Source organism: Mauremys reevesii, linkage group 10 (assembly GCF_016161935.1).
Source record: "Mauremys reevesii isolate NIE-2019 linkage group 10, ASM1616193v1, whole genome shotgun sequence".
NCBI classification, from domain to species: domain Eukaryota; kingdom Metazoa; phylum Chordata; order Testudines; family Geoemydidae; genus Mauremys; species Mauremys reevesii.
The window spans coordinates 67,507,906-67,535,070 of record NC_052632.1 but is presented as its reverse complement, the minus strand read 5'-3'; the positions used below and the strand labels follow the sequence as shown (position 1 = coordinate 67,535,070).

The 27,165-nt window shown below is 42.4% G+C and overlaps 1 protein-coding gene across 4 annotated transcripts in view; it reads right to left on the bottom strand.

The window, feature by feature from the left end:
* Positions 1-6,375: 6,375 nt before the first annotated feature.
* XYLT1 (xylosyltransferase 1) overlaps positions 6,376-27,165 on the bottom strand; it is a 322,209-nt gene continuing 301,419 nt past the window's right edge. For all 4 annotated transcript variants that reach the window (XM_039491355.1, XM_039491358.1, XM_039491359.1 and 1 more), the window contains one exon: positions 6,376-15,999. In XM_039491355.1, coding sequence (XP_039347289.1) covers positions 15,677-15,999 — 323 coding nt within the window. In that variant the 3' untranslated portion in view covers positions 6,376-15,676. The remainder of the gene's footprint in view (positions 16,000-27,165) is intronic.

Genomic DNA, 27,165 nt, shown 5'->3' with positions numbered 1-27,165 from the left:
TTGCAGAGTAGGCTCATTGAAGCCAGTGGGACTAATTTGCATCAATAAGCATGACCTAAATGTACAAGGCTAAGTTCCCTAAGTGCAGGGCCACCGAGAGCGGGTTCGGGCCATGGTGAAAAAAAATTTTTTGGCCCCTCTAACAAGGGCAGACCGGCTAAACTGGGCCGAAAAAGCCGGGGAAGCCAGGCCCCGGGCCCCCTTCTGGACCGCCAGGCCCCAGTAATTTGTAGTGGCTTCCCCCCACCCCCCACCGCTCGGCCCTGCCTAAGTGGCTAAAAGAATAAGAATAGTATTAAGAATAAAAGGCTAGCATCTCTCACCTTATTTTCCATATTGAATAACTCATTTATCTGACCTGCTGTTCCTTTATTTCTTGTTATTCGCATCAGAGTAGGATAGTGGGACCCATTGTGCTGGGCAGCACAGACAGCTTCTGCCCCAAAGTGCTACAAGCTAAATAGACAAATCAAACAAAGAATGGGAGGGGAAACAGAGGCACAGAGCGATTAAGTGACTCACCCACATTTTACACAGTGGGCCAGTGGTAGGACTTGCATCTCTGATCAGCGCTCTATCCTCTGGCACCTGCAAGGAAAGCCTTCACTCTGGGCTTTGCCTTAGGTTATTGATTTAAATGTCTCTCCCCAAAGAGCCCATGTGGTTTATAGTGTTGTGCTGTTTATAAAGTTCTTGTTTTAAGGCTTCCATTTAATACCTCTGTTATTCTAGCTGTTATAGCTGTTTGTACAGCTATAAAAAGAGTTATCCTCTGGCTGCCTGAATGCTCCAGTAGGCTGGGAATGTGCGGCATCGGCTGCAGAGTGGCTCGCTGGGTTGCCAGGGAGTTTATACCTTGCTTACTTGCAGACAGAACAAGTAATTTAAAGTTGCAGGTACTAATGTGCTAAATTCTCTTCACACCTTGTGCAGCTGGGGCATTCAGCTGTATGGTTAAGCTTTGATACGGTGACCAGACAGCAAGTGTGAAAAATCGGGATGGGGGTGGAAGGTAATAGGAGCCTATATAAGAGAAAGACCCAAAAATCAGGACTGTCCCTATAAAATCGGGACACCTGGTCACCCTAAGCTCTGAGGCTATGACTACACTGCAGTTAGACACCTCGTAGGATCCTAGAGCCCAGGCTCCAGCCTGAGCTCGCATGTCTGCACTGCAATTGAACAGCCCCATAGCCTGAGCCCTGTGAGCCCAAGGCAGCTAGCACAGCCAGATGTGAGTGTCTAACTGCAGCCTAGACATACCCCTACAGAGCTTGGGAGTTTGTGGTTCAAGTTCAACAAACTCCAAAGGGAACACCACAGAGCTGACCTCTTCCTTGTCCCACGTTTTTTGCCCAGGGGTCTTTGTCTACTTCCTGCCCCACTCAATGAGCCGGGAGGACCCCGTCTTACCTTAGGAGCCTTCAGGCCACGGTAGCCTGAAGCTCTGTTTCTTTCTTTCTTCAATTATCTCCCACAGGTCTTTGGGAGGCAACAGGGTTTGGACAGACCATAGGCTGCTACTACCTTAAGTCCTTATAAGGAGAGGGATTGGCCTTGCATTGTCTTCAGTGCAGTCAGGCTCAGCCTGCAGAGTTCTAAGTCTGACATTTTCCATGACACTACAACTGGGCAGTTTGTAACTGGTGTAACAAACACAGAGCAACATAACCATGTAGGAGCAGAAACAGGAAATTGTCCTGTCATGTCTGGAACAGCTTGATGATGACTCTGCCATATTGATCCTACACACTTATCGTCATATTACCCATTTAAACATCGAGTGGCTATTGTTTGTTATCACACTGTAAAACCAAGGCTAAGAAAGCCTGTAGTTATATGGTTACAGTACATCAGGTATCGCTGTTATACCGTGTAGTACTACAGCTCGGGGGAATGGTAAAAGATTTGGTTTAAATGTCTGCTTCGGGTCTTAAATTGCTGGGTGACCAAAGTTATCCATAATTCTCTAACCAAGTAAGAGTAAACTTTCCTGAATTAAATGTGGTATCTTATTCCTGCTGCATTTTAAACATCATAACATTTTGATCCTGACAGATTGAATAAATGCATGACACAGACCACACAGTCAGCTCTTTCATGAACTCTTGGCAGCTATTATTTCAGTTTCCAATTTCATATGAACTATGCTGAATCTGAATGCTTCCCCAAGATTAGATAGTTATTGATGCACAACTAAAATTTACATTTAGACCAGACATGCTTTATTTAATAAGTTGAGGAGAAGAGGAAAGGAAACAAAGCTTGGTGTGTTGGCTGAAGTCAAAATTAGCAGCTGGATCACGAATAAGTCTGCAAAAAGCAGCATATCTTTTATTGAGGCATATTTATACTATTTACAAATAAAAAGAGGCTCCAAGTTCCAGGATCCTTGACCATGAAATCCCTGGTCTGGTCCTGAATGAAATTAGGGACCAAGAGTGTCTGATTACATCTACTCAGAACATTGTGTTTGGGAATGGATATTGGAGCCAGATCTGAATTTGATAACTGGTTTGTCCAATTAGACCTAACTCTCTGGATTCAAACACTCCCAATTGTAAAGGTGCTTGAAATCTGAGTTTGGATTTTGCATCTTGATCCTCTCTCTACTGACAGCCATGTGTCACGGATACCAAAGTATGTTTGGGCCTGTTCCCAAGAGTGTCTAGTATAGAGAACAGAACATATTGAAGAGCCGGTTAGGACATTCTACCACAGCCCAAAACATGTGTCTCATGGAATGATTGACAATTTGCCATCTATGTCTATTGAAGTCTTTTAAAATACCTCATTAATCTGCACATGTCATCATTTACATACATAAAAATGGTAGTGTCACCTTACTTCTCACCTAAGACTTAGTAGCAATTCACATTAGTGAGGTCTAAAATTTCATTGGTTTGGGAAAATATGCTACAGTTCTTTACTAACAGATGAAGTATTACACACACACAGGCAATAAAACTAAGCCAGCATTGCCAAAAGAGAAGAACAAAATAACCTTTTTCTATTGCAAGGCCTCACTTACTCCAATTCACTACATTTAGTAATGGGTCTCCCAGTCATGTGTGTGAATTAGTTAGGTTCTGCTCTATTGAAATATTTACTCAGATGAAGATTGATTAGGAATGGCTGATGCAAACTGATGGTAATAGCTGTACTAGAAGTATATACACAGTCTCTGCAGTTGCCTTACCCGTAGACTGTAGGCTTTGTAGACTGCTCAGATGCCCCTTTCTCTAGCAAGTCACTGTATCTCCTCAAAGGCTCTTCATGCCCAAGCTGTAGGCCCTAATTAAACAAAGAACTTAAGTGCATGGTTAATCAGGGTCCTGGTTCACCAATAAAGGACAGTGATAGGTTTCGAGGCCCTCTGAATAAAACGTAGTGATTTTGTTATTTTTTTTTTTGCAGACAATCTTTCCTCTGTGCCAGGACTAAAACACCGGTACTGTGTTCCCTATGTATGACCTCAGCTCCTGGCACTTAAGTGCCCAAAAAAAAGAGGCATTCCTGAACTGCAGGTGAAAAGAAAACACACGTTCAAAGGCACTTTTGGCAGCCAGGAGAACCCTCTGCCTTGCTCGTGGGTGCATAGGAAATCCACAGATTATTTTCTGATGTCAAAGACTGTGTGCAGCCCTCAGGCATGCCCTATGCAGGCAACCCTGTAGCAGAAAATTGCATCAGAGACAATCCCCACACTTAATATACTCACAATGACATTGCTAAAGACACCAGGCACCAACTCATGAACAAATGGAATAACCAAAAGGGATATCTTTGATACTGGCAGACCAGGTGCCAGCTCATGCCAAAGCCCCAGGCCTCACTGAACACTTACAAATGCACCGCTGGAAGCCAGTCTTGCTTACCTGTGTGTTACCATTATCAAAATAGATCTTATCAATGTAACATCTAAGAATGTGTTTACTGATTAGACTTTAAAAATGCTTGTAGGATGCTTCATGTATTGAGCTCACTTGTAACCTTTATCGCCCCTGGTGTAAGCTCTATTGAGCATTTGCATTGTAAAACACTGTAATTGTGTAACTCACCAAACAGGGAAAGTAATATTAATTTAGGTAAAGGTCTTGTCCTGCATACAAGATGGCCCATTGACAGCAAAAAAGGTACTGTGTATTATCAAAGGGGAAACCTATGCATGGACTTATACCATCAGTTTGGGCTTGGTTTCTCCTCATAAGGTATTTTTAGCCCCTCCACTCCAATCTCTTTAATGCTATCTGGATTCTCAGGGTATGTCTACACAGCAATTAGACACCTGCGTCTGTCCCATGCCAGCTGACTAGAGCTCAAAGGGATTGGGCTGCGGGGGCTCGTAAATTGCAGTGTAGATGTTCTGGCTTGGGGTGCAGCCTGAGTTGGGGCTTGATCCTGCTTTGAGCAGGGGGTTGGACTAGCTGCCTCCTGAGGTCCCTTCCAACCCTGATATTCTATGATTCAATGGGCCCCTCTCACCTTACAAGGGCCTACAGCCTGGGCTCCAGCCCAAGCCCAGATGTCTACACTGAGCCCGTGAGCCCAACTAGGTGACCAGACAGCAAGTGTGAAAAATCGGGACAAGGGGTGGGGGGTAATAGGAGCCTATGTAAGAAAAAGCCCCAGATATTGGGACTGTCCTTATAAAATCAGGACATCTGGTCACCCTAAGCCCAAGTCAGATGGCATGAGCCAGCTGTAGATTTTTAACTGCAATGTAGACATACCCCGAGAGGCAAAGATTCCTAAACATGAACAAAGAGCTCTATATTCATGCTGTTTGGCATGGGGTATCCCTGAAAGACATTTTGAATTAACAGTTTATAATTCAAAAGGTGACAGAGGTGTAGTAGACTCATTTGTGTACGTATGGTTGCTTCCTTGAACCTGTAAATAACTCATTTCTTTTTCCTAGTTAATAAACCTTTATATAGTTTATTACAGGACTGGCTACAAGCATTGTCTTTGGTGAGAGATTCTAAGGTACAAATTGACCTGGGGTAAGCAACAGAAGTATTTTGCAACCTGACAATGTTGTGATCTTTGGTGTAAGTGACCATTTATCGCTAAGTACAGCTTGCCTGGGTAGCAAGACAGACTGGAGCGCCCAAGGGGAGTGTCTGTGACTCCACTGTAAAACTGTCACAGTGATCCAAGAGTTCATATTGTTTACTGGGTTGGTGAAATCTATACTATAGAACACACTGCCAGTTTGGGGCGTCTGTCCTGTTCTTTGCCAGTCTGCCCTCCCAGTTGTGAACCATGCCAGACAGTATGATAATATCTCTCCTTTGTCACAACCAAGTGACCTCCCTCCACAGGAGACGTTCACTGATGTTTGGGAACTTCTCGGACCTGGTGGAGCTGGGCTTTGTGGAATAGCCTATTCACAAATACATACATTGTTCATTTTTATTCTGCAAAAGACCAACATTGTGTAGAGCATAGCAATGGCCAAGCGCACCTATTGGAGGTGATTTAGGCACTGGACCCTTTGGGAGTTGAACCAGCCCAGGGGAAACATTTCTTCAGTGTAGGTGGGGCATACCCACTTCACCATCTCTGCAGCCAGTCAGCTGCATAATACCAGCTGCTGGTTGTACCAACTCCATCTTTGCATACAGACAGCTCAGTGTTGCAATTAAGGACTCTTCTCCTCCCCACTCCTTTTGGGGTGATTTGTGCCTCAGGTCTACAGAGGCAGCAGTCCCCACATTCCTCCAAATTTGTCCATGGGCCATGGAAATGGAGCACAAAGTGGGTCAGAAGGCTCTTTGCACCCCACCCGAATCCTCATGCACCTGTGTAAAAGCCAGGGATAGTCTGGCCCAACAGATCAGGGAGCTATGGAAGAGCTAAAGTCGGGACCCATTGTAGTGTCTCTAGAATCCAAGATATGGAAATCATATTTTGAGCTTAGGTAGAGTCCTTCCCCCACTTCTCTAAATATTGAGAGCCTGGGTGGATTTCCATGACAGGCTGGAATTGTGCTATGGGGTGTGGTTAACCAGTTTTACAAACACCTTTGTGACTAATTCTTAATGTCAATGGGTCTGCTTACTTGAGTAGGGAATCTTCATGTGTGTGAGGGTTGCAGAAATAGATCCACAAAATTTACATCTTCAAAGTCCGTTACAAATATTACCTGGTTCCCAAAACACCCCTATATTCTTAGTATACATTATCCCCATTTTGGGAAGCTGAACTCAGGAGAGGAAATTGGTGTCAGCACTGGGATTAGAACTCAGGGGTCCCTGCTTTCGAGTCCTTTTGTAAACATCACCAGATTGTGTCTCTCTTTTAAAAAAAATGTTTAAATTAAATTGAGATGAAAAGAATAAATCACAAATTTTTTCTTAAAGACAGCCTTTTTTTTATTTTAAAATTCTGCATCTGAAAACACAGTATGACAGAAAGCATTTATATACAACCGCAGTGTTTTTGGTATAATACAGTATTTAATACATCCATTTCTTTTTCTGCAAAAAAATTTGCTTTGTCAGACAAAAAAAAACCAAACTCCCATAGACAAAGAATACCGCTAAGGCACATTGTTTTTCTGCTAAATGAAAGACAAAAGGGTGCAAAAATGGGTAGTGCAATAATTGCTGAAAATCACATTCTACTACAAGAAAAGCATTCTGACTTCTGAACTTTGATTACCGGTCAATTTAAGACATTTTAATATCTCATAAAATACTCCTTTAAATAAATAGCAAAATATCTACATCTTTCAATGTGTGCCATTTGAATTTCCATTTTTTTTAAACTTTACTGTATATACATGTTTTTTAATCAATAGATTACAAAATATTTCTGTACAGTTTTATGCATATTATGATCTATAACAAAATAGTTATTTCTGAAAACTATATCACTACCAGTCTCTGAGGGAACGTTAATAACTTATTATGGAGTACGTTAACCAATACAAAAAAATCCGAATCAATAGAACAAAAACAAAAAGACAAAGTTAGAAAGAGAATTTCATTAGCTCAAATTAATTTGTGTGTGTGTCATACACCATGTTTTCTGTGTAAACTGTTTTCTGTGGTCTTTGGGTTGTACCACTATCAGAAGAAAAAAAGAAGATTCTCAACCTGCGGCCAATGGGCCACGTGCGGCCCAATCAGCACCCAGCTGCTTCCCATGTGACATCCTCAGGGCCATACAGGTAGTACTGGATGTGGCCCACAATGGTAAATAGGTTGAGAACCATATTCTGGGTCCTTAAAAGCACTACCAGCCTGCTGAGAATATTGAGACTATTGAAACTATACTGTTCTCTGTGCCAATGAAGCGAAGAGTTAAAAAGAAAAGTGCCTGAACCTGATCCAAAGACCAGAATGGGCCATGTTTTTAATAGTATTTAGGCATCTAAAGATGTGAATTGGTGCCTATGGGAATTTTAAAAGCCATGGGAGTTAGTTACCTATCTACATCTTTAGAGCCTAAATACCTTTAAAAATCTAGTCCTAAATGTCAGAAGTTCTTCTGATTTTTAATCTTAATTGAATTACATAAAGTCACCAGGCCAGATTCTTTCCCCAGTTACACTAGTGTAAAGCCGAGAGGAACTCCAATGAAGTCCCACTGGAGCGAGTGGAGTTACTCCAGGATCACGCTGGCGTAACAGAAACCAGATCTATACCACTATACTTTGAAAACACACAAAAAGTCATGATGTTAGCATTTTGTAGGTAATTAGACAACCCAGTTTAGCTATAATATGTTGCAAAAGAGAATTCTCATAATTTGCTAAGGTTTATAGGCGCATTCAAGTCTTCCTTTTGCCCAAAGGAAAGGTCATTTTTTTTCTTGAAGACTATTTGTAAGCAATTCCAATTATATCTGTGAAGTGTCTGCTGACAGCTACACAGCTCTGAGCTGCAACAGAAATCTCAAGGTGCCTTTTATTAGGTTGACAACAGACCGAGAGAAAGAGACAACATCTAACTTTCCACTACAGTTTAAGGCCACACTTAGAATAAAGAGGAAAGTAAGGCTTTTTAAATTGGGCAAGTCACAGGACGTCACAATGTGAACATACACGTAGACATTCAAATTGATATGATCTGCTCCAGGAAATCTAAACCAAGATCCAATTTTTGACCTTTAGGCGTGGGCCTTTTTTGTAGGTAAACATGAGAGAGAAAAAAAACTGCAGTTGACTTTCTCCTCCAGAATATTCCCAGCAAACTGAAGGTGCCCTTCTTACAAGAGGAATTATTATCTTCTCACTCAAGGGTGTTAATTACAACAGAACCAAAGACAAGTAAGTCATTACAATGTATAAATGCAGCGCAATGATCCGTGCAGAAAATTGTTACTCTGTTATCAGAGGCACCTGTACAATATCTTGCTGTTTATTTGGCAAGGTTACAAGTAATACTTCCAAGTTGTAACAAAATTGTGAGAGAATTTGCATAGATTGTATATTCAGCTCAAGGAGATTTCTGGTACCTTTTTTGTTGTCGTTGTCGTCAGGTAAACTTGGTTGCAGACATAGTGAGGTAGCAGCTGTGATAGCACCCATGGGCAAAAGAAGGTAACCAAAGCTGAAGCAAACAGCAAAGAGTGAACTATACACTATTGTTGGTATAAGAGAACCAAATAAACAGGGCACCTGCAGTATTACAGCATCACAATTCATCATAGAAAACACCACATGTAACTGAAAATAGCCTAAGTGCTACCTTGGCCCTCGCGTTGGCTAATGTGAACGTCTTGTTGTTTCGGTTTAAAATGTTTTGGGCCTGATACTCCTCTCATTCACACCAGTAGTGAATCAGGAGTCACTCCAGTGAAGTCAACGGAGTTAAACCAGTGGAAAGTGGTGTGCAAGGAGAATTAGGACCATTGTGTTGTACTCCTACAATGTGGAATTGTGCAATTAACCATTCAAATCTCCCTTTGTACTCAGCACCTTCTAATAGACTGCTATGCAATATAATTATTATTTCCACCACTCAACAGTAATAAGTTGTTTGTGAATGCTCAAGCTACACAATGGAAGAGACTATTTAACACAAGATTTCCATACCGTAGGCCAGATCAATCTCTCCCATGCAAAACCTACAGGCGAGGGCTGGAGAGCAGGAAAATCCCAGGAGGATCCCTTTGCAGAATTTTCCCCACATTGTCCTCTCTACTCAATGAAAAGAGGGAGAGAGAGCCCTCTCTCAAAAATCATACTGATCCTCTGGGATCCATGTGGAAGCCATGTACTGGCTATGGAGCCCCAGATCTCCTGCTGCATTGTAGTGCAGCCCCACTGTGGTTAGGGGTATCTGTGGCTGTTCTGGTGACCTCTTTAACAAAGGAGACCCATTGTGGAGGAAGCTCTGCCAGAAAAGTAACAGAGTGAGAGGCTGTGCTCTCAGGTAATTCCTGCAGAGCTAGCGGGGGAACAATGTAAATCCCCCTGATCCTATTGTTTCTTAATGCTGGGTCATCTATTTCCTAATCCTAACCCCCACCCCTCCATGGATTCCAACCCCCAGAGAGCACTCTTGTCAGGATCCTGAGGACAGGGGATAATGCTGCGGAGTCTACTTTACTTCTGATGCTTGAAGTGTTCATATGAGGTAACATCCTAAGCACCCGTAGGACTGTGGTTGGGGCCTAGGATCATTCTTTAGTATAGATGAAATGAAATAATGCATTAAAATGTTACTTCCCAAAAGCAAACTGGAGTAAGGAACCTTAGGAGCTGCTAACCACCTCCTGATGTGTTTGTCTTTTTCTGTTATTACTGGATACATTACAAACCCACACCTCTGAGAATGCGGGGAAGATGGTCCCTGATGATTACCAGCACCTTCAGAGATTCCTTTTATATATCTTTGCACTCAGCAAATTGATTTGCTTTCAAAAGTGAACTTTTCTGATTTATATCTGGGGTTTCAATGCAGTCTGGGAGAGTTGGGTCACATGAGATGGGTGCATAACTCTCTGAGGAGTTATGAAAATTCCAGTCTATATGTTCAGAAATAACATATGAACATGTATGGATGCGTGAATTACTCTCTGATCTACAGCCAACATTTGTTTAATAATAAATCTAAAAGCACTGAAAACAACCAAGCCTGTGGCAAGACAGTTCCACCCCGTGACCACAAATGGATGTGTTCTCTTTTTGATATACATTACAGCCACAAAAGCTGTGCTGTGGCTTCATGGTATAGTGGCCTGCTTTCATTCTGAGGGGAGTATTCTCCCCTCTTCCCATTTGTGGGCTGAGGGGAAGAACTTCTTAGAACTTCTTAGAACTCAAACAATTTAAACTCATAAAGGGTTTTGTTTTAAGAGCTCTGTAATACATTGAAATGGTCAGGCTGTAAATCTTAAATAAAAAAGGGGGAGGGTCCAGAAAGACTTCTGTTCCAGTTTTTTAAAACTGCCACTCTGATGTGGCTTCATGTTGTAACACTCAAAAGGTTAACGGCAGAAGTATCATTGTTTTCCTGACTTCTCTTGATAATACAGATATACAGCATAGTCTAACCTACTTGTACAAGATGGTAAATGCTACTTTATGATTAGCAGGAATTCAAATTCAGCCCTGGAAGAAGCTCAACTCAGCTGAAGATAAAGTTTGGCCAATTGTTTAAAGCTTTGGAATTCTGGGAAAGACAGAAGTCCTTCTCACGGCTACTTCCAAGCAGAGAGTAAGAGGCACTCTGCGGAAGCCAGGGTGCACGGCATTATAGCTATGGGCAAGTTGACAGTTCTATTTCAAACTAAGAGCACATCTACAGAGCAGCTGGGACTGTGCTTCCCAGAGTGGATGTGCTCCAGCTAGTGCACTAATAGCAGCACTGTGGCCGTGGTGGCACAGGTGGCAGTTTGGGCTAGCAACCTGAGTACAAACCTGCCCGACCCCCTGGGTATGAACATGGGTGGTTAGCCCAAGCTGCTGCAGCCACACTGCAGAGCTAGTGTGTGTCTGTCTACCTGTGCTGGGAAGCCCGCTCCCAGCTGCGGGACCTGATTCAACCTTGGCGTAAGGGCTGCAGCTGCCATTGGAATCAATGGAGAGTTGCCCCATAAAGTCCAAACAAAATAAAAAGCTGGGTTTTGTTTTTAATCAGAAAAGTCAAAACCAAGATCCCATAAACCAGTGCTCCTGAGCCTTAGAGTGAAATAGACAAGAAGTTTAGCTTCCCCTTTGTTGTAATATAGAAATACAGTTTTGTCTCAAGCTCGTTCTAAGGTTTGGTTTTTCCTTTACCCTGCATTACCTCCTTTTGAAGGCTTTGGATTTTCTCAGTTCTTTGTTTGAATTACTGACTCTAGCGCCCTCTTCCCTAGAATAGTGAATAAAAGGGATTGTGATGTTACTGGTACCATTCGATTTGTAAAAGCTGGCCAGAGGCTGAATACACAGTAGTTGATCCATTGGAAGGTGCTACAGGATCACCATTAATATATCATTAAAGCAATGGTATTTGCAAGATATTTTGTGTTAAAGCCAGTATCTAGGGAAGTTAATCTGTTATACCCTACGGTATACACCTAGCTCTCTAGACACAGCAATAGAGATACAGCTTATAGTAGTACTTGCCAATGAGAAAATTGTTAGTATAGTCTGTCCCTTCAGCCCTCCATACAGAACAAAAATGAGGATGTGATTTTAATACTAAAAATATCACACATTAGAAACCTACTATATAAATATTATTACTCCATATCCAGTCACATTTTATAAATAAAAAGAATTGGTCCACATCTAGAAAATAAACCATCATTTGAACTAATTTCTGTTAGCCTCAGGGTATAATATCACCACATAAACGGGTCTGCATATCACTAAGATTGACTTTGGATTTAATTCATAAAAAATTGTATGCAGATGTTCTGCATTTTGCCACATTTCTTTCCGGCCTGAATCAGGCTGGTTGATTGGACAAGTGTCGCATGTCTATCTAGCAGCAGGGGTGTGGTGTTTAAATGAGCACATCACTCCACACTGTGCATATGGAAATACACTCCCCTCCATATGTGCATATGGAAATACACTCCTCTCCCATGGAAGGCATATGGTCACAGCTGGCTTTCAAATGGAATCTTATAAAATATCACTAGCCAGCATGCTCTGAAAATACTACTAGAACTTTCAAATGAACACAAGTATAACTTATTTGTTTCATATAAACTGTGGCTCCCTGCTTTGAATTCTCCTTTTTACCAAATGTAAGATCTGTGGAAGTTATTCTCTTCTAACAAGACATAATGTTCATCACAGGTATCGAGTGCCTGCTATTTTAGAACCAGAAAAGCCACTGAGCAGAACCTAGATCTTAGCAGTACTGCCTGAGCAATAATTTTGGGGCAGGCTCTGTTCGCAAATGGAAACAGTCTTCCTTGCCATGATTTTTCACTTCAAAATGTATAGAACTTTATGACGTACTGTCCAATATATTTTCTATACCTCTGTATCTGCAGATTAATAGCTATGGTAGAATGTGGTCATTTGGGTCTAAAGCTTGACACCCACCTCAAATAATGCTGTGAACTGAGAAGCTCTTGAAGAGACTCACTCTCTGCTGCTTTTAAATACATACAGACTTTACTCATAGCCCAGTGTCACACTTTCACTTATGCTGGGTTTGAGCCTGAAGACCGTACTCGGAATCATCCATCCACAGAAGTTTGCCTAAGGAGGACGGCAGGGATCTGACCCTTTATTTTTACTTCTAGTATTTTAATAGCAGCACTGGCATTGCCGGCTTGCTACAGTACTTGTCCATATAGACTCTTTTTTGTTATTTAGAAAATAAAATACTATAAAATATTTCTTTTGAGATGTTTGCAACATAGCATACAATTTATATGTCAGCAACAATTTGGTTTTGTTTTTTTTAAATTGTAAAAAAATTCCTATTTTTTTAAATAGGAACTAAAACAAAGTCCTTTGAATCTGTTATATTTTAAATGATACAAGTGGTGGCTACTGTTCTATCCACAAAAGAGAGACTGGATTGTTTCCAACTTCTATTTTAGAAATTTAATAACGAGAACTTCCCAACAAAGCATTAAAAAAACCACTCCTTCTTAATAATAAAAAAGGTATCAAATTTAAAACCCTGCTTATCTCTCTGTGTGAGTGTGCGCGCAAGAGTCCAGATCTCATGAATTCATCAGCAGATTTAACTGGAATGATCTAAAGACTAGCAGAGTGGATGAATCTTATTATTTATACCCTAATCCATGACTGAATGTGGTAATCTCCACTTGATCTGCAGGGCTTTAGCCATTGCAATTCCCATTTGGGTCAATGTGGCTAAACCCCTAAATTCATAATGGAGATTAGTGGTCCCCTGGAGATTTGACATTTGTGATGGAATGTTAGATAAAAACTATTATTTTTTAAAAAGCACTGAAAGAGAAGTGTTTCTATCATATAAACCTGTTGGCAATGTTGGTCTGAACACACTCACCACTAGAACCAGCTGAAAAACAGGAACATTATTTAGACAGAAACTTTCCAACCAGCTACAAGCTTTTCTAGAACTACAGCTCCCAGACTGTCAAAATGAAGAAGGTAGAAAGGAAAAAGAGGTCTGAGGAGGAAAAGGCCTTTTCTTAATAAAGGCAGCTTTAGTTAGTAAGATAAAAATCTTCAAGCTGCAAAAGCAGCACCTACTAATTAGTCATTGACTAAAACATAACAAATAAATATCTAAACTGTTCCTCCTATGCATACACCTTTGTTCCAGATAAACATTTAAATGCTCTGCCTTAATGCCAGCACAGCTGACACTGCAATTCCAAGTCCAAAGCAAACTGCAGGAGCTTTAAACCAACTGGAGAAAAATATAACAAGCCATTGAGATCTCTGTTTTATGGTCATTTTGCAACCATTATTTAAAAGAGAATTCAACCTTTTTTTGTGATATGTGGTTATGAAAAGATGTAAGGGTCTATTTCCTCCCAGATGTGTGAGCTTAACTCTCATTAGCGGTAATGAAAGTTATACATGCCACAGAAGGGAAAACGGACGCCTTACTTTATTAAATTAACAGGGCATTTTTTAATTAAACCCATCAAGGTTCCTTGAAGTTTCTGGGTACATTGTACTCAAGGGACCACAAAATAAAAGTGCACATTACATGCAAAATGCTTCAGCTGGAAATGAATTTGCATACAAGAAAAACATTTTTAAAAGTCCTCAGAATTTAAAATTGGATTTTTTTCAGTGTTGAAAACTCAGGTTTAAATGATAGATCACATCCGTATTTAAAACAGGATGCAGCCTGCCAAAGAGTCAAAAGGGTCAATACACGCAAGATTAGAGGTTGTTGATAATAAATAAATAAATAAAATAAAAGCACTCTGAAGAATGGCATTTGCTCTCCTTCATTCAATTCATGGCTTCAGTCAGGAATCTCCATTACACTCAAGGTGCCACTCACCACAACCTTCCAGATGTACCATGCAATCTCAAAACTATCCTTCTTCGTGAATGTTGGCAGGTCTGGGACCAATAGAGGCAACTAGTGTTAGACTAGTTAGCCACTACTTAAAATCGTGCAGAATCACCTCGCTGCATAATTAGGTCCCAATCTTTCGCCCACTGAAATCAATGGAAAAGCTTCCAAACCGAAATAATTAAGGGCCAGATTCTTCCACTTTGACTAACTCAGAGTAGAATCTTACACTGTGAGTTGGCCCATTGAATCCAATCAGGCTACTCCTGGAAAAGGAGTAGCCTGCCCTGCCCTGCCCTGTGAGCGGGAGTATCACAGCCTGGGTCTGAGCATCCACACATACAAGCTGCATGTACAAACCCCCTGATGTATGTGGAATTTGCACACCCATTTATATGCAGATGGTGTTCTGTGTGGATTTTTTTAAAATGCAGATTTCAGTGGGGACAAGAATCTGGACTTTGGGTAATGAGAATACTGCAAGTGGTGCCCAGCCCTTGTGATGACTGATGACTAATCATAATAGGAATAAAAAATAAATTTTATAACAACTCATTTTGTTCAGAGATCATCAAATAGATGAGAATGTCTGACCTCTAAAAAGAGAGAGGAAGCTTAATTCACCACTCTGTTAGTCTGGTTTCTATGCCAGTGTGATGCACTCTGGTCTGAAACTGGAGTTAACACAATGATGAATCAAGCCTAGAATTTCTTAACATTATACAAATAGTCAGGGTGTGTCCCAATTTTTTAACATCTTGTAAAACGTTTTGACCATATTTTATAGATCATTTTTCCCTTGAAAGATATATTGGAGTTTCCGGTTATTTATGTTAACAAAATAATTAAAATGTAAAATATTCAAAATATACATAGGTATTTTTGACAGAAGATATTTTTAGCAGCTGCTCCTTTTTTACCCTCTGAACATACCAGATGTGCTATGTTACCATGAAATCAGAGCAAGAAAATGTTGGAGCCTTTTAGATACAAAGTGAATGAAGTAAGGTTGTGAAAGAAGAAAGGTCGTAAAAGATTCAGAGGAGATGCACAGCGCTACTGCAGCTTAGATCAATGTATCTGAAGGAGAAACAATGCCAAAGATTTTGCCAGATTTTATATATGGAGATGAGAAATAGATAACAAAATGTTTCATCAAGGTTTTGGAACCTGAAGTCAGATTCATATATAAGCAAGGTTAAATTCTCTTTTAAAATCTGTGCCAAAGGTACCAGATGCTACCTCAAACGCCCATCAGGTTTAATGGGACCCAGCTCTGACTTAGGGTCTGGGCTCAGGGAGCTCCAGGCTGTTTGACTGCAAGCCTGCATGACTGGACAGGAAGTTGGACCTGTGCTACAGACATCCACCGCTGACCATATGCTGCTAACCAAGGTGTCCACCCAGTTCTCCAGCTTGGTACCTATGAGCGCTGCATTCTTTTTTGCCTGGTCCACTTGAGCTGCTTTGATAGGAATATTTAAAACCGGATTCAAGCCTTGGAAGCTCTGCTCCATGTATGCGTTCTTAGGAGGCCCATTATGCAACTTCATGGATTCTTCTGAAAATACAAAAAATAGAGCCCTGTAACAAATACAGCATTTGGGATAGAACTCTAGGACCTAAACAAAATGCAAAGGTTACTGGTGCACCAAACTTCATTTTCATAGCGTTGACCAGGATGTTGAGATTGTCCTGTGTAACCAGGATGTGTGGTCTGTTGGGCCCAGGCTTTCAGATCTCACATGCTCTAGGTTTTCCCATGCTCAAACAACCCCCCAAATCATGAGACGGCTGCATTATCAGAATCATGAGGAGGTTGGTTTGAAAGTAATATTATCATCATTAATTCTTTGTATTACCATAGCACTGACGAGCCCTAGTCAAGAGCCAAGACCTTATTAAACGAGGTGTTGTACAAACACAGAACAAAACGACAATACACGTCCCAAAGAGCTTGCCCCGGTTACAAGAGAATCAGATAAAATGGGTGAAGTTCAGAACTGGAACTTAAACAACACTGAGTTTTGTTCTGAGCCTAGACGCCATAACTTCCAACTGGGTTCTATCCCGACAGCAAGCATAGATGGGCGGACTGAGTTCATCCCTCAGATGGTGAAATGAGGACAGCGAAATGAACGGGAGGCCTAGAAAACCACTGTGATCATCACATCAAAGCTAGAAGATCAAGGGACTGTATTTCAAAGGAGAAACCAGTTAAATAATATTTGGTACAAAAAAGGCTGCCAAACTTTTTCAGACTTAAAGTGTTATCTTAAAGTGTTTTGTATGGGGAAATGGCTGAGACTTGGGGCTGTTTTTTTCTGAACAGATTCACTCCTCTCTATCTTTGAAAGACTGCGGATATGTCACCATACATTTATCAGCTTGACCTGTCTCCAAAAACTGGGTGGTATCAGTCCCAGAACTTGGAAAGATAACATCTGTGTTGGACAGTGTAGATGGGGTTGATGTAATGAGTGACCCCAATGTGGTTCCTGGAAGCACTTCAGGTTGAACCATTTTTATTGGAAACATATTTTTAATAGCAATCACATTTCAAGCTCTTGTGTGAGTAATGCACTGAAACAATTTCCTAATAATACCCTTCAGTGCACTGTGGTTTTTTTCCTTGCTGTAATTCTTCTAACTTACTAAAATGTGGCCCATTGCCCAAAATCTTAATATTCGGTCATATCTATGAAATTACAAAAAGAAATAAAACAGAAACGAAAAGAAAAATAAGCCTACTTAAGGCAAATACTAAGGCTATGTCTACACTTAAAATGCTACAGTGGCACAGCTGCTGCTTCAGTGTCGACACTCACTACTGAGATGGGCTGGGTTCTCCTGTCAGTGTGGTTAATCCACCTCCCCAAAAGGCAACAGCTAGGCCTAGCCCGGTCCATACCAGGAGTTAGGTCAGCACAGCTACATCTCTCGGGTGTGGATTTTTCAGCTCCCTGAAAGACATAGATATGCCTCATTGACTTCAGTGGGACTATTTGTAGAGTAAGGTGCATGGAAGCACAATCTGGCCCTATGGAAATATTCACTACGTACCTTTTGCTAACATGCCTTACAGGTGTGAATTCTCAGATTATACACTTATTTCTTTCAGTTCTCAGTTCACTTCTTGTAACATCAGCACTCAGTGTTGCATAAAGGATTTGCTTAACTTTGCCAAGATACACATTGTCTAGAACACAAAATGGGCTCATTCAAGTCCCTCCAGGGCTAGGAAAGTCACACTATGTTCAGATTTCTTTTACAGGCCAGGAATCAAAGGCTAGTGTCCACAATTCCTGCCTCATGTCCATGCTGCTCCTTTATTCATCTGAAAGCCTATTTTAGCTAATATTTTGCCTAGCCCCAAACCCATTAGACAAAATAGGCTTGTGCCGTACAGATCTATGAGAAGCGCGTGTCTGACAGAGGACTGTAGTAGGAAACAAAACAAGGACACATAATTCAATTTCCTGCTTTGGAAGCAACTAAATATGCAAGATTGTTTGTAAACCTATTAATTAAAAGGGAACGCCTAAGCAAAAGAGCAAAACAAATAGAGTACTATAACACTGCACTGACAGAGGTGCTGCCTTTCAACTCAAACACAAAACCAAGGAACTGGCCACTTGTTACAAAATCCCGTAGCACTTTTTGCTGGAATAAGGGTATTAATCTCTGGGTCCTTGACAAAGTTGAATTTGAGCAATTATATTTTGAATTCATAACTCTTTGTAGTTGCATGATATTTTGCACGTCCAACATTAAATTGTTGTGTTGCTCTGCACTATTGAGCAGTTGCTGTGTTGAGTCACGGAGCTTGCTGCATTCCAATGGTGAGCAATACGATTTTGGCGTACCATTTGTAAAAGTTTATAGTGCATTTTTAGATGGACTTATGTGAAAGGTATTCACAAAATATTATTAGTAGTATATATCTATGCAGGAGAAAATTGCTTAACAGAATACTCTGCTTAAGAGAATAAAACAATATTTCCCATTTGATAGAAGTTCTGTTGTAGCACAAAGTGGAAAGCTTTTTCTTTGGTTAATAATAATAATAAAGTAATAATAATAATAATAATAATAATCATTGGAGATATACCAATCTCCTAGAACTGGAAGGGACCTTGAAAGGCCAGCCCCCTGCCTTCACTAGCAGGACCAATTTTTGCCCCAGATCCCTAAGGATTAAACTCACACCCCTGGGTTTAGCAGGCCAATGCTCAAACCACTGAGCTATCCCTCCCCCCTTAAAAGGCCTTAAAAGACAAGGTTTAAAAGACAAGGTGTGGAATTCAATAATTGCACGACTTAGATCTGGAACTTTTCATCCACTGATCTTAAACAGTTTTACCAATTTTGGGCATCATTATCCTCATTTAAGACAGAGGAAAACTGAGGCACAAAGAGGCAAAGCAACTTGTCCCGTGTCACACAGCTGGTCACTGGCAGAAGTGAGAACAGAACTCAGATTTCTTGACTCCTCACTGATAGGATCACACTGCCTCCCATAGGCAACTTTTGTAAAAGATGCATTATGCTGTGACCCAGGGACCCCTTGATGCCAACTGGCAGAGGACATAAGGGGTGCATAGGGGTTTATAGGCATCTCCTGGCTCTAACATCTACATAAGAGTGCACCAAAGCATGGCATGTGAGGCCTCTACGAACAGCCAATAAAATGCTGATCATCCTAATCATTGCAGGATGTAATATGATATTTACGCATGATATTTAAGGACTTATGTGTCTATACTGAAAACTATCTTCTTAAGGTATGTAAGTTAAGACAGCTCACCAGAAAGTTCAGGCCAGGTGCAGGAGACAGTTCTCTTCCTGGATGACCATTGTGTAATTTACAATGTGAGTCTATCTGCATACAGAGCCACCAGCACAGTTTGCAAAAATTAACAGGAAAGACGCCTACAGGAAAAAACAACGAGCACAGAGGAGGCTGTCCTTTTACGAGTACAGACAATGGATTGCTGGAATACATCTAGGATACAGGAGCATATCCAGGAAACTTCACCTAGGGCACAAGTTGCCAGTCTACATGTCTTATGACAGAGGGTCACAGCCAGTCAGGCTGTAAAATGCTGGGAGAAAGACTTTGGGGGTATGCTAAACTCTACAGGACTAGGCTCTAGGCTCTAGAATGCCTGTTATGATTTTATTTAATATGTAGCCATTTGTTCCCATTAAATCTACTTGCTTCTTCTCAAATCTATAGTCTTTGTTAAATAAACTTATTTTTTTTCCCACTGTAAACATATCTAAGTGCTGTGTGTTAAGGAGAGTGGTGATCCTGAGATGAAACTGGCAAGCTAGGGTGTACTACTCCTTTGGGACCTGTGAATTCTGTGAGCAACCAGTGGAAGAGGGACTGGACACTCCACGGGGATGCTCAGAGGTTGGAGTGTGCCCATCGCTTTCCTGGAGAGGGACAGCAGAGCCTCTGTAGGCCGAGAGGGGAGTGCTTGCGGTGCCCATGGCTGGTGGAGTTGGGGAGCTGACTCTCGGCAAGCACAGATATTGCTTCCTCACACTAAAGCCAGGTGGTAGCAAGGTGCCTCGCAATCCTGGGTACTCCTGAGAGGCATCACATATGTAGCTAAGGCATTGATACTGTATATTAAATTGGTATATATGGCTCTGACCTTGCACTCCTCCCACAGGAAAAAAGCAAGGAGTGTAAGATAAATAAAATACATTTTACAGTAAAAACAGTCATGGTCATAACATACTATTGATAATTAATTACTCTGCAGTCACTAAGCCAAATTCTTTGTCAGAGCATATCCCAGTGAAATCCCTCTGATTTCAGTGGTGGGCATGAGCTGTACATCAGCGCAAAATATAACCTATTCATTCTAAATTACATTCTTAGGATAAAAATTGTGCTTCGGTTTTTGTTGATTCTCCACACTGAGTGCACACTTGACTCCTCAGTAGCTTTTCCTAGTATAATTTCTCTCTCTCTAATGGCTGTGCGTTCCATAGTCTGTTGCAAAGACTAAAACTTCAGCTTTTGGGTCCTTCAATGCGCAGAAAAAGAAGTTAGAGAGCTCGACAGAGGAGTGGAAAGCGTGGCTAGCTTGGTGCATAACACCGTTTTTGTAATTTTTTAAAACAATACAGATTGGAGTTTTTCTTGAATTCCACTGAACCCCTCAGGCAAGGAGGTAATTTTTTATTGACATTTTGTTTGTCTTTTCTTGCTGCAAACAAGACAGTGTTGCATTTGCTCATTGTGAAGCTAATCGGCTTCTTGTCAACTAGATCTGAACTAAATTTCTAAGCAAATCCTTTTGCCCGTAGGGTTTTTCTCTGAATGAGAGCCTAGTGAATAACTGTTCTTCTGAAGCAATGTGTTTGCCTGCTGCTGTTATGTTTATCTGTCACATTACCTCTGGTTTCTCATCAGACACCTGAATTCACAGCACTTGTGGCACTAGGTGTTACCATCATTATAATCCTTATTGGTGCAATTTGTATTGATTGAGCAACTGCGAGTAATCATTGATTTCCTCCCAAAAGAATTAGCAAAATGAAAGTTTCCCAGTATACATTAAACTGAATGGTCTATAAAAATGGATTATTAACTCACTAACATCAAGTAACAGTCACAGGGCACTGGGGTACATATGCAGAACACTGTTATGACCCTTGGGTTCTATCAAAAGGGAGTTGTGGTTGCAGGGCACATGATTAGGAGGAAACATATTGCCGATAGGAAACCAGATTCCTGCCTCCTAGGCAGGAGCAGCAAACAGTTGAGACCCTGGTTCCGAGAAATGACAGATGTGGTGTCTCTCCACAGTAGCCAAGAAAGGGCTTTCCCAGAGGCAATGTATGTATCCTCCCTTTCCCAGGGGAGGACAGCAGGAAAGTGTTGTGTTACCAAGTGTTGTGTAGTATACTGAGCCCTTTTTTGGGTCTTCTGTTTATTAATCAACCTGCCCTGAGGAAAGGGATGGGGAAAAACTTGAGCACATGGGCTTTACTCAGGGCTTGGCTACACTTGCAGATGTGCAGCGCTGGGAGTTACAGCTGTGTAGGGAAAGCGCTGGAGTGTGGCCACATTTGCAGCGCTGTTGGGAGTGGTGCAATATGGGCAGCTATCCCAGTGTTCAAGTGGCTGCAACATGCTTTTCAAAAGAGGGGGGTGGGGTGGAGTGTGACAGGGAGCGTGGGGGAGACAGAGTGGATTTTTGGAGCTGACACTGTGAGCTCCCTGCCTTGCAAGTTCTAAGGACTGGAAGATACACAGCACCAACCTTCAATCATTTTAAAAGTCTGGACCCCTTCCCCCACCCCTCTCTTTTATTCACTAAATACAAATAGCCTTCAGACCACATAAGCAGCTGCTCCAAAACGGACTCCCTCCCCCTCCCCCCCCACCGTGTTGCTTCTCTCCTCAAGCAAACACTAGCTGTGAACATTCCAAAAGAATCCCCCTGCCTGCCTCTGCTGGAGCAAACAGGAGCTGTGTTTGTTTTTTAGATAAGCAGCTCCGGGAGCCCGGATTTCACAACAAAACAGCAGAGTGGCTGAACAGGCATTCTGGGATACCTCCGAATACCTCGGAGGCCAATTACAGCGCTTTTGGTGGCCACACTTGCAGAGCAGCGCTGCATCACCAGCGCTGCAATCCTTATACCCCAGGCAGAGCAGGAGTACAGCCAGCGCTGCAGCCAGGGAGATGCAGCGCTGTATGAGCCTTGCAAGTGTGGACGGTGACTAAGTTGCAGCGCTGTAAACCCACCACCAGCGCTGCAACTCTCCAGTGTAGCCAAGCTCTCAGGTTGCCTTTAGTGGTGACTCTGCCTGCGGGCTCACAGTAAGCTAGTTAGCTTTAGGGTAACAGATATTGTATGTGTGTTAAATGCATGAGAATGGATTATCATCACTTCAGCTGGAGAACACTGCAAAAACCTTGCCGTGAGTTTAAGCTCAAACGTAAACATGAAATTGCTTTGGCTTTACTCTTCCCCCTGCTGTTTGTTCTCTCTCAGGATGTTTCATATGTAATAGAGAACTTAACACAGCACAGAGGGGACAATGTTGTTGCAGGATAACTGCAGCGATGCGAGCGACAGAATGGGCTAGCCGCCCTGAGTACACGCACCGGGTTTCAGACAGGACAGTGCTCAGGCTGGATAGCCCACTCCTCCATTTATGCAGCTGTGGCTACAGAGTTATTTTTAGCATGCTAGCTTAATCAAAACTAGCACAAGTATGCCTACCCGTGCTGGAAGTTACTCCTCCAGCTTCAGTGCAGATGGACCCCGAGACTTTGGGCATGTCTACACTTTGGAAGTGTAATTTCCAGCTTGAGCAGGCAGACCCATGCTAGCTCTGGCTGAGCTAGCAAGCTAAAGCAGAAATGTAGCCGCAACAGCATGAGGAGCTAGCTGCTGTGAGTCTGATCTTGTCCCAGATGATATGTATGTACTTGCGGCAACCAGCCCCTCCTGATGCTGTGGCAACATTCTCTTTTTTAGTTCTGATCGACCTAGCACAGGTATGTCTCTTTGAGCTGGAAATTACATCTCCAGCTTGAAGTGTAGACATACCACAAGTGACTTGCCCCAGGTCACACCGCAAGTCTTTTGTGGAGCAGGGAACTGAACCCACGTCTCCCAAGTCCCAGCCACTGGACTATCCTTCTCATACTCCTCCCCATATCCGTCAACCCCCCCAACCCCCACTTCAATAAATATCCTCACTGATTCTATTTTAGTCCTTGCATTGTTCCGATGTCCTCTCCCCAGCTCCTTAACTCTGGGTCTCATGCTGATACCTGCCTCTCTGTGGGGATGGAGAACCAGCTGTGCTGGTCAGGCAGCGTGAGGGGAAATAAAGAGATGATGCAGGGCACTGAAAGGATCAAAATGCAGCCAGTGCGTTCTGTGGCCTGCGTGATAATTGCCAAGGAGCCTGAGGCAGGAAGGGGGAGAGCCGGCAAATGGAGTTGATGAGAATAGTTTTAAAAAACAACCAAGCGTGAGACCTAATAAGCTGCTGCCTGTGATATGTATATGCAGCAGCACAGGATGCCAAACAGCAAGGAGCCATTTTTTACATGCTAATGGCTTCTGAAGTAGTAATGGTTCATGAGATGGAAAAGGGATGGGTAGCTGGAAATGATGGTATATGTGCAGGATGATGGGAGAGAGAGGTGAAGAAGGAGGGAGACACACCAGTTTTCTCTTAACGTTACTGTAACCAACATGGGATAAAAAACTGTTAAGATTGTGGGACTCAGACCATGTCTGGGATTTCTCTTTCTGCCCCGTCAGCAACTCCACCCTCCAAACATATCAAAGTACAACCATTTTGATAATCCCACTATAACAAAAGGCTATGCTCTTTGGAATCACATAGCATTCTTTACATTTAAGTAGACACCGTAGTGCTTTAACTGCAAACCTATGTAATAACTACAATCGCCTAAATCAACACTAGTTCCTACACAAAACGTTTTTCTTTTTGTTAAAACAACCTAGGAAATTCACTGAAAGAAACCCTTTGTTAATGCAGAGTTAAGGTTGCCCAGTAGTACTTTGTGCCCTTCCAGTATGTGAAGTTCAGCAAAACTCAAACCTCTGAAAACCAGGAAATACAGAGTTACGGTACACACAAATATAACCTTAACTTTGCCCTCTAGGACAATGATCTAATAAGTTCATAACACACATACTCACTGTAACCTTAAGAAACCCTCAATACCTTAACTACACATGATGTTTCCCAGGGTTATGAGGCGCCTCACTACCTCCTGGCTTTAGTGGGAGGAAGCCATGTCTGTGCCTGTCAGGGTCAGCTCCCCAACTCCACCAGCAAAGGGGTCACTGTTTTGTAACAGCTACTTCTTACAGGCCTGACAAACTCACTACTGCAGGGTTTCTCAAACAGGGGTTGCCGCTTGTGTAGGGAAAGCCCCTGGTGGGCTGGGCCGGTGTGTTTACCTGCCCCGTCCGCAGGTCCGGCCGATCACAGCTCCCACTGGCCGTGGATCGCTGCTCCAGGCCAGTGGGAGCTGCTGGAAGCGGCGCAGGCTGAGGGACGCACTGGCCGCCGCTTCCAGCAGCTCCCTTTGGCCCGGAGCAGCGAACCGCGGCCAGTGGGAGCCGCGATCGGCTGGACCTGTGCACAGGGCAGGTAAACAAACCAGCCCGGCCCGCCAGGGGCTTTCCCTACAGAAGCGGCGACCCCTGTTTGAGAAACCCTGCACTACAGCTAGCACAATGCTTTCATGCTACTTATCCATAAATGATGTCCTATAAGATCTTAAGTGAAAGCCAGGATCATGCTGATCATTAATATTGTTGTGAAATGTGTGTACTTATATTATGGAAAAAGTTATATATGCAAAATGAAAACATGGTCCTAAAATCTAAATCAAGGCAGAGTTGACAACCAGGTTTTTGCCAGACAAAGGATGTATGTTCACCTGTCTGCCTTGGTTGACATGTAAATTAAGTACTGAGGGACAACACAACGGAAGCCCTGTTTGTATATGAAGTCAACATGAGGATGTGATGGCAACATAGAGTCAGCACAGCGGGGAATAAGCCCTGGGGGAGGCATCCTGAGGACAAACAATGATTTTTGGGGGGTATAAAGAGAAAATAAAAGGACACCCCTTTATCCTGCACCCAAGGAAGTAACTGAGCAGTGTGACTACATTCATGAAAATGGGATCCCAAGCAGTGTAGGATGGAAATGATGCAAGTAAATTTTGGGTGAGATGAAATTGCTCTTTAGACAGACTATTAGCCTGGTAAAGTTAAATTTAGTCTCTAAATAGTGTGCACTGATGTTGTTTTATATGTAACCTTCTGTTACTATTATCCTCACTCACTATCTTTTAACCTTTGATGATAAACATATGATTGTTGCCACTATAAATATATCTCAGTGCTGTGATGTTACACAGGCGCTGTTCCTCAGTTGTACACACCATATGGTTTGATTCAACGTCCCCTTGGGGATTGAAAACCTGGTATTTCTGTGAATAGCCAGTGACAGGGGCTTGATATCACAGGGGAATGCTCAGCAACTGAGGTGCACCTATTGTTAACCTGCAGAACAAAGTGAGGACTGGCATTGCCCTGAGGAGGTTAGTTGGGTGACTAACATGCTAGTGTAAGTTAACCACTGCAATTCTCTCTCTCAGTTGCTGGAGGCAGGAGGTAACAAGGCAACTCACAGCCCTAGGCACTCCAAGAATGAATCACACTTGCCTCCTTCCTTTGCATATGGTGCAGCATACTCAGGGAATAGAGCACATGATCACTGTAGCACAGAGTCAGACGCCTTCTCTTTGCTAAGACAAAACTTGTGTTTAGGTGAACTGTGCTAAATAGGAGCAATCTACCCCTGCTCTGCCCTCAAACACTGAGCCTGCCCCACAGAAACAGTCCTAACAACTACTTTCTACAACCCCTTCACTCTTACATACAGGATTCCATATAACACAACACTTTTACCTACATAACACCTGTACACCACCCTCATATCCCACCTCCTTGCTGACAATCTCCATGGTAAGATGACCCCTTCACATTGCTGCTGACATGTTACACAACTCAGCGCTCAAATGAGGTAAACTGCATCGCTCAGGGTATACATGCACTGGTTTTCTTTTATATGCAGTGAGAGGCAGATCACCTCATATCATGACAGCTCTGCCAAGCTTCTCCGCCATTCAGTACAGCTACACCTGACACAAGGAACGCAGCTGGAGAGCACCACATAAATCCAAGTGGCTCTTGCCAGCTCCAGGTGACAGAATTAAGGTTGTGCTGGTATGTATTTCATGGCAAAGTCATTACAACTTTGTGTGTGTAAACAGATAATGTTAATGCAGTATTCCCTGTACTTTATTCAGGAAATATTGCCCAAACTGTGATAACATTCATTGCTTGCAAAGGGAACTGTAAAGATTTTAAATAGTTTTCCCTGTAACACAAAATACTTTGCATTAGGTAATAAAATAGGTAATAATTGGAGATATACCAGTCTCCTAGAACTGGAAGGGACCTTGAAAGGTCATTGAGTCCAGCCCCCTGCCTTCACTAGCAGGACCAATTTTTGCCCCAGATCCCTAAGTGGCCCCCTCAAGGATCGAACTTACAACCCTGGATTTAGCAGGCCAATGCGCAAACCACTGAGCTATTCCTCCCCCCATTCACATACTGTCATAGGTCTCACCCCCACTTAGAGCTGTTGGGTTCCAATATGGGGACCTGCATGAAATTTATCTCTAAACTAAAATCCTAGTTTAGATCTAGTAAAAGCTGCCACCACCCAATCAGGTACGTGGATTGGGACACAGTCCTTCCCCAAAATCCTAGGGGATCCCAAGAGCCCCAAATCCATGGAGTTCTTACACCCAGGAGAAATAAACCATTCCACCCTGTTTCCTCCCCCCTCCCTTTTCCTAGGAGAGCTACCGGGATCTAACTACAGAGGAATGCCTCCCCTTCCCCTTTCCCTGAGAATCCACCCAAGGAAAGACCAACCAAGTCCTTAATAGAAAAGAATTTATTAAAGAATAAAAAAGAAAGTCACTGTCTCTGTAACCACGATGGAACAATACACAGAGTCTAACCTATAAACCTGGAGAGCATTCCCCCTTCCCCTTTCTTTCTCAGTAAAAGCAAAGTAACAGCAAACAGGAATAAAGAATTTCCTTCAGCAAACACACAAT